Source organism: Poecile atricapillus, chromosome 4 (genome assembly GCF_030490865.1).
Source record: "Poecile atricapillus isolate bPoeAtr1 chromosome 4, bPoeAtr1.hap1, whole genome shotgun sequence".
NCBI classification, from domain to species: domain Eukaryota; kingdom Metazoa; phylum Chordata; class Aves; order Passeriformes; family Paridae; genus Poecile; species Poecile atricapillus.
The window spans coordinates 47,107,554-47,115,646 of NC_081252.1; the positions used below are offsets into that span (position 1 = coordinate 47,107,554).

At 37.9% G+C, this 8,093-nt stretch overlaps 1 protein-coding gene across 1 annotated transcript in view; it reads left to right on the forward strand.

Annotated features, from left to right (window-relative positions):
- The window catches only part of MTMR7 (myotubularin related protein 7), a 39,947-nt gene that overhangs the window by 31,111 nt on the left and 743 nt on the right, over positions 1-8,093 (forward strand). The window contains exons 8-13 of the mRNA XM_058837509.1: positions 141-250; positions 2,234-2,359; positions 3,128-3,177; positions 4,822-5,022; positions 6,164-6,304; positions 7,899-8,025. Coding sequence (XP_058693492.1) covers positions 141-250; positions 2,234-2,359; positions 3,128-3,177; positions 4,822-5,022; positions 6,164-6,304; positions 7,899-8,025 — 755 coding nt within the window. The remainder of the gene's footprint in view (positions 1-140; positions 251-2,233; positions 2,360-3,127; positions 3,178-4,821; positions 5,023-6,163; positions 6,305-7,898; positions 8,026-8,093) is intronic.

Sequence of the window (8,093 nt, forward strand, 5' to 3'; positions counted from 1 at the left end):
CTGTGAAGTAGTTCTTCTTTTCAGAAGATGCATATTTTGCACAGCGGATATCTGAAGAAGAGGTAACTCCAAGGCTGAACAGTCAATGAAGCTTAAGGGACTCTAATTACTATAAATTTAAAATTTATCTTATTTTGCAGTTTGTGAGCTGAAATCACCTTCAATGAGTGACTTTCTGTGGGGCCTAGAAAATTCTGGCTGGCTGAAGCACATCAAAGCCATTATGGATGCTGGCATTTTTATTGCGAAGGTAAAGTGTGTAAAATGAGAACAAAACTTGAAGTAACCAGATACAGAAAATGAGGACCACATTCTCTACTTATGGGTAACTTCTGTTATCTCTTCAGTGATGTTGTATCTGAAGAAAGCTCATCTTGCAATACTTTGTGTATGAGGAGAGATGATTCTTAGGTGGTGGTGTGTCAACACTATTTTTCTAAAATAGTAAACCAAAGCTTGTGCTCTTTTGCACTGAAGCCTATAGTAGCCTGTGTCTTGTTATGTCAGACTTTTGAATGTCCTTACTTTACTCGCCAACAGTGATTGTTACTGTTTCTTTCCCTATTTGCCCTCCCTCCTTCACTGGTTTCTGGACATCTTTGTGGAAGTGGTAGTTGTAATATATACCTATAGCTATATATAATGTATAAGAATTACATTATACATAATATATAGCTACTGTGTTATTTCCTCTGAGTTATCAGGCAACCAGCCAAATTCACCTCTTGAACCAGTTCCCTTGTATTACCATGGCCAAACTCTCTAGCAGCTTCTATTTTTATATACTTGAGAACTCTTCCAGAAAACAGTTTTGGCTTTAATAAGAAATTATTACCCCTACTCCCTCCCAAAAGTAATGTAGACATTTGTCATCTGTCAGCAGAAGCTTTAATTTTGTTGCCCCCTACCTTGTGCTCTGCCTTTTACTGCTTCAATTCTTATTTATGAGATTACAATTTCTTTATTGGCAATTTTATTCATGTGACCTACTGCACACAACTACACAGATAAAACTTCATGGGTTTCTGTCCTCACTAACTGCTTGTTTCTCTTGCGTTGCTTCTTCCTTCTCAGTAGGCAACTGTAGTTTCTTACCTGAACAGCAACTGTGCAATAAATACATGTGTTATTACTCCCAGCCATACTACTTTTCATTAGCTGACAGAAATAAAGTCGTTTACATTAGCTTTGCTAGTCTTATTATCCTTTGTGCATATGCTTGCTAGCCTAGTGCCTTCTCAGACATGCATTTTGACCCATTCTTATTTATTTCTGTTCTCAGTTCTCAGCTCTTGGTCTTCTGCCCACAGGGGTTCTATTTTGGTAGAGTTTATTTGTCTCTTGAGATAAAAATAGATAATTTATTATTCCTCATTCCCTATTAAGCCCAAAATTAACTTAAATGTTTTGGTTTTTTTCTAACAGTATTTTCCCTAACCTACTTTATTTTCTACTTCCTAAATTTAATTCTCTTTAAAAATGACAAAGGCCAAAACCCTTAGAATTAAAAAAAAACAACCAAAACCCCTCAAATTCTAAAAGTAATACACCACCAGACTCTGGAGAACTCAGTACAATTTCTTCTTTATGTGTTTATGTATAAAATTGAATCCTCTCTCCCTGTAACCTTTAATTACATTAAAGGTACTGATAAGATCTTGCTTATTAGATGTGGAAGTTTCCCACCTCCACAGGTTTCCCCTCAAGCCTTTACAGCATGTCATCAGTGCAATGCAGTGTACTGCAGTAATAGTGCAGTAATGCCCAGGCTAGGGATGGCATCAGAAGCAGACACCGCCCTTAATGACTTTACCATCAAGAGGAAAAATTAAGAGCCATATGGCCAGTATGACTATTCTTTTAGTGGCATGTAAGTGTCATGAGATGTGCTGGAGCATCTGAATCTGCTGTAGGTTGTTGTCTGCTCTGACAGATTGATGTATTTTAACTGAAATTAATCCCATGCCTTCCTGTAGTGGAGCTTAACTGGTAATTCTCAACCACCGTATTGTATCACCTGGGGTGAATTAAAACTTTTGAAATTAGAGGAATAACACTGATTCTCAAATGAGATGAATAACACTATTTAAGAGCTCTGTGTTGCAGTAAAAAACGAATGAGCTTTCCCAGTTCCCAAATTAATACTCTCTATGTGGCTCTCGTCTCACTGTTTGTCTCTCACCATTGTCTTCCTCTCTGCTTGTGAACCTTCTGACTTTTTCTCAATCCTTAGGCTGTGGCTGAGGAAGGTGTGAGTGTGCTTGTTCACTGCTCTGATGGCTGGGATAGGACAGCCCAGGTTTGCTCTGTAGCAAGCCTTCTATTGGATCCATATTACAGAACTATGAAGGGATTCATGGTAAGCGGATTCTTTCACACAGAGTAAATGAAGTAGTATGGTATCACTTTACATGAATACCTTTGTTTTTAATAGGAAATAAACTATCCTTAAATATACTTGCTTTGTTTTGTTTTGTTTTTTTAAGTAAGAAGGAAGGCTTCTATATGTTCATGTTAAAGTCTCCCAATATCTCTATGAAATGTTTTTCAAGGTGGGGATCAGTGGGTCACCTATGTTTGGCATCTTTTTTTCCCAACCTTGACCAAGAAACTTTCTCACAGCCCAAAGAGATTTTGTGCAAGCAAGATTTTCTATTCATTTGCAGTGAACATTTTAAGTGTCAGAAGTGTGTCTTTCCTAGACATTAGATTGCAATGAGCAGCTATATTGGAAAATCTGTTCCTTTCCCAGGTCAATCAGCAGTAGTAAAGCATTCAGAAGTGGTTATCGAGTTACTGGTCACATGTTAAAAAGATGTTTGAGACATTTGTAAGTTCTATTTTAGAAAGAAATGAAACAAGATATTTGAAGTTGTGCTGAAATACTGGCACCCTCTTTGCATCCATGAAGAGTTCCCTGAGCTGGCAAGCAGTGCTCATCACTTGTTTTTCTGCTAATTCTGAAAATCATTTAGGATTCTAATATTGCTTGCTTACATCATTCTTGCTTGCTTGCTTATTCTAAGAATTAACTGGGATTCCAGTACTGCTTGTTTACACCACCCTTCTGCCTGCTTCAACATGTCAGCTCCATTCTACAACATTCAATGCAATATTCTCATTTTAGGTGTTAATTGAAAAAGACTGGGTTTCCTTTGGTCACAAATTTAACCACAGGTAAGGCAGTGCTAAGGTTTTCCTCTCTCTGTATGTATATGTTTATGTAGTCTGTATCTGCTGCCATTCCAGTTTACTTCTTTGCTGCCTTCCAAACACAGCAACAGAATGTCCCAGGAAAACAGCATACCCCCTTTTCTCCAACTTCCATTTAGCTGCCTGGAAAACTCAGAGTGAAATATTTCTATGTATGCACTCCAGAACTACTAAGAGGAATCCTGTGTGCTGGTGTTGCAGTTGCTATGAGCATTGAGAGGTCCGTATGTGTAGTGTGTATTTAGCTTGCAAAATCCCTTTGGACTCCAGCAGATCTAGTAGTGCCAAGGACTCCCCCACATAAGTCTCTGTTCATCAAAGGGACTTCTACATCTTCCAAGGCAGTACTTAATCTCAGGCATGTCTGTGAGTTATCTATTACATAAAATATACTCTTCCTGTTACACTCTGTTCTAAAAAAACCAGCAAGATCTGCTCAGAAATGTCAGGCAAAGTGGAAAGTCATTTATTTAGACAAGTTATTTTGAACATCGACCCAATGTAAATGCTATAATGTAATGAAAATGTTTGAAGGCTTAAAATATTTAAACATGGATACATTTTCAATTTCTTTCTTTCATGCCTTTACTTTTATTTTCAGTAAAAGTTAAAAATGCAATTTTTATATTGGGGTTAAATTACATTATATTGCTTAATTTGAATATAAATTTGTTATGGATTAAAAAACCAACAAAACTCAGAAAAATCTGTGCATCTTCACAGAACCTGTGAAATTCCAGTAGGAATTATCATATTTAATATGATACTGTCAGTTGCTTATGATTATCAGTGGTAAAAGGTATTATGAAATGCAATAACCACTGATAGTTTTGGTTTGCTGTGCAATATTGCGGTATTTTCTTTGATGATAATAGAAGTTTCAGTTTTAGATGTTTATGAAATTCTACTGTTGAGATGTGTACATATAAATGCATATACATCCCTCAGGCCCCTCCAAGCAGAATAATTGATTGAAAATGCTTCTTCCTATTATGTAGACTTAAAAAAATACATTTTACTTCTATGTGGTTTTTTTTATTTTCAGCCTCCTTTTCTTCATGGCAAGTGGTTCCAAGAGGCATTTTTATACACAGAAAGTTTCATGTTCACTTGACAGTCACAGTAGCATGTAAACATTTCCCACTTCCTAGAAATTTCACCAAGAGAGGGCAGCTTTAGCCTGTTTTCTGCTGAGGTTATACTGTAGCTCTCCTGCTACAGTATAAACTGCTCAGTTTTCTGTTTTGGGGATTAATCTACTATTAAGAGACTGCCTTAAGCCACACTTTTGTCATTAAATCATTGCAGCCGTTCTGATAACTTATGTTACCAGGGTACAATTTATACTCATAGCATTAAAACATGGCTATGCAGCAGCCAGCATTTTGTAGCTGCAATGTAACAAGACATCAAATAAAAGAGGCTTTTTTATTTGTTATTCTGCCTCCAGTCTACTTCATGATTCTTGCATCATTTTTGTAAATAAAAATATAGTAATAGTTGAAATTTTATAAATGAATGCCTGTGAGGGCTTTGTTTTCCTCAGAATAAATTCAGTTTTCTTACAGGAATTCAGGTTATAACTGGATACATCTTGTCTTGTTTCAGGTATGGCAATTTAGATGGAGATCCAAAGGAGATATCGCCTGTAATTGATCAGTTCATCGAATGTGTTTGGCAGTTAATGGAACAGTTTCCTTGTGCCTTTGAATTCAATGAAAGATTCCTCATCCACATACAGCATCACATCTATTCTTGCCAGTTTGGGAATTTCCTGTGTAACAGCCAGAAAGAGAGAAGAGAGCTGAAGTATGAAAATTTTTACTTCAGTAGCATACTTATGCATGGGGTCCGTGGTATTGAGTGGTCAGACATTCTCCAGTTTGCATGTATGTGTTTCATAAGGCACAGGGTGCCTGCTGTCTTCTGACAACACAGATTAATACCAAAAAAAGTTGATCCTCTGCAGCGTAGCTCTGGTGGGAGCATAATCCATGGTGTGTGTGACAGGGATTAGTGAAAATTGACAAGAGCATTGTGCCTTCAGCCATGTGGGCCTGCCTTTACTGCAGCCCTGACAAAGGCAATCTGGCCCTGTAACTCCAGTATAAAATGACAGCAACTTTAGTTAAGTTCTCAGTTTAAGAGATACTGCTCCTCTGTGTTTTAACCTGTCTTTGGATCTCATATCAGGACATTTTTGTCCTGCTCTCTCAGGTACTTGTTAAGAACAATCTTTTTGTTTGGTAGCCCTCCCTAGGACTGGGTCAGCAGACTGTCCTTCTGCTGTCCGACCCCAAAGCAATTATGAATTAATCTACTTGCCCTGAGGCCCAAAGAAAGACAGGATCATCATTCCTGGCAGTGCTGATGTTTGTATCTGCTCCTCGGGGCCCTGGGTCCTCGATACATGATGATATCCATTGCTTTTCCCAAGCAGCCTGATCATGTCAACAGTAGCACTGAGAGGAAGGTGCTGGTTACTGCTGGCTGCTGCTATTTTGTCCCTCTCACTGCTCAAATGCAGAGCAGCCACAGTGCCACAGTCCATTTAAAATCAAAACCTTCACAGATCACCACATCCCAAGACCTAACTAAGAAATTGCAGCTCAGCAGGAGTGCTTTTAAATGTGGGGATCCCTTCGGTGCAGAGATCAGTCTGAAAGCTCGCTTTATGGAAATGATGCTCTCCACCTCACAAAAGAACCAGTCTCTCCACCTACTCACTCTAGCTGTTTTGGCATTATGGGAAATGGAACAGATTTTGCTTTTAGTGACTAACAAGGGAATATAGGTTTCTGTTTCTCTGTTTGTAACTTGTCTAATTCTGTTAAGGAAGCTGACTGTAAACTGGAAGTACAGAGGACAAGAATGCTGTATCTAAGCTTTAGCTATCCCTGAATTGTAATAGAGGCTTTAATGTATTTTTATTTAATGTATTGTTTTTCAGAATCAAAGAACGAACGTATTCATTGTGGGCTCACTTGTGGAAAAATCGTTCCGATTACCTGAATCCTTTGTATAGGTCAGACCACAGTCAAACCCAAGGGACCCTGCACCCACAGATAGCTCCATGCAACTTCTTGTACAAGTAGGTGGTATCACTTACTGCTGGGAATTGTAGCATGGGTTAGTACAGAACAGAATGCCTTTCCATAGAAGTATTTCTTTATAGAAATAGTATATAGAGAGTGTAAATTTAGGCTCAGATGCAATGTGTTTGTTCCTTGTCTGCCCCTAGTCAGCCAACACCTCTGTACCATTCCACAACACGGTATTAGTCTGAAAAGAAGCTTAAGATTAAAGCTATATTGATAGTTGTGTGTCCTAATTTCATGGTTACTCACTTCTTCCACTGAGAAATGCCTCTTTCAGTCCTGTTCTTGTCTGCTGTTTCTAAATTTATAGTTGTTTTAACTTCTTCCATTCCAAGATTTTGTGATGTTAGTTTGGATCGATTGGTGTCAAAATTAAAAAGGATCTTTTCAAGAAATCACATGATTTCATTGCTGAAACAAATATTTTGTAAAAAACCCCCAGACTTTCCCTATGTTGTTATATTAGGTAAAATGAAGCTGTTTTTCCTGCTATTGTTTCAAAATGTAACAAAATACCATCACTTTAGAAATTTATTATTAACATTCTGAGTTAATCGTGCCATTAGTCTTAACAAATTTTGGGAGAACCTAAATAGATATTCATTAAAACTGTCATTTAAGTAAATCTGATCAGTTTGTTTGCAGTTGCAAGTAACAGCACCTGTTAAAAAGTCAATAAAAATCGTAAATGACAGAAATTGAATTCTTTCATGTCTACTATACCAGGTCACATTCACTTTAAAACAATTTAAAAATAATCATTAATCGTATTCTTTGGGATAGTGGGATTTATAAAAGAAGTACCGATACAGCAGATCCTCCAATGGATGAGTAATCCTGTTTACTTTAATCTAATTACTTGGGTGCGTAAAGATTTCCAAGCATGAGCTATCAGACGATAAACTTAAGGGGGAATGTGATTTAAATAGTATACTATTGGGCTAGGAATAATAAGCCACCAAGCAGCATGCACGTGCTCCAAAAATACCGGTCAGCTACTTGGCCAGACAGCTGCAGCTGACAGCAGGGCTCGGCTACTTAACCTGTCTGGTGAACTGGTCACACACAGGGCCTGCCTGTGGCCCTATTGCCAGTGAGGCAGGAGGAGCACCAGAGTAATACAGAATTTCAGAGCTGAGTTCATGGCAAGTTGAACAATTGAGAACTACGAATATGAAAAACTGTCTTTAGCCGTGGCTATTTTATAGCTACCATTGCTCTAAATCCCATAGTGTAGAACAAGAAAATAATACCAAAAAAAGCCTGGAAAATTTTGTGAACCTTTCAGTGAACCTTTCTCAGTTGTGATCTAAACTACATTCACCTTTCTCTTACTGTGTATCAGAATAAGTTTGAGCTGCCTATGTCCAGCTATGAGTTGCACTTCCAGGATGGAAGAAATACAAATGAACCATGAACCTTTCTAAATAGTCTATGAACTTATGTGTATGCACTCTAATGATGAATAAGCATGGTTAGAGCATTTAGGATGATATGTCTGGGGCAAAAAAAAACCAAACATGCATGTAAGTCTCATGAGGCTACTTCACCAAATGGGAAAATTCCTGACCTTGCCATCAATTCCAGGTTCTGGAGTGGAATGTACAACCGCTTTGAAAAGGGGCTGCATCCTCGACAGTCAGTTACTGATTATCTGATGGCAGTGAAGGAAGAAACTCAGCAGCTGGAAGAAGAGCTGGAAGTCTTACAAGAGGTAATAAATAGCTGAGCTTGATACTCCAGACTTGGTAATTGATGATAAATGAAATCCAGCTCCATATG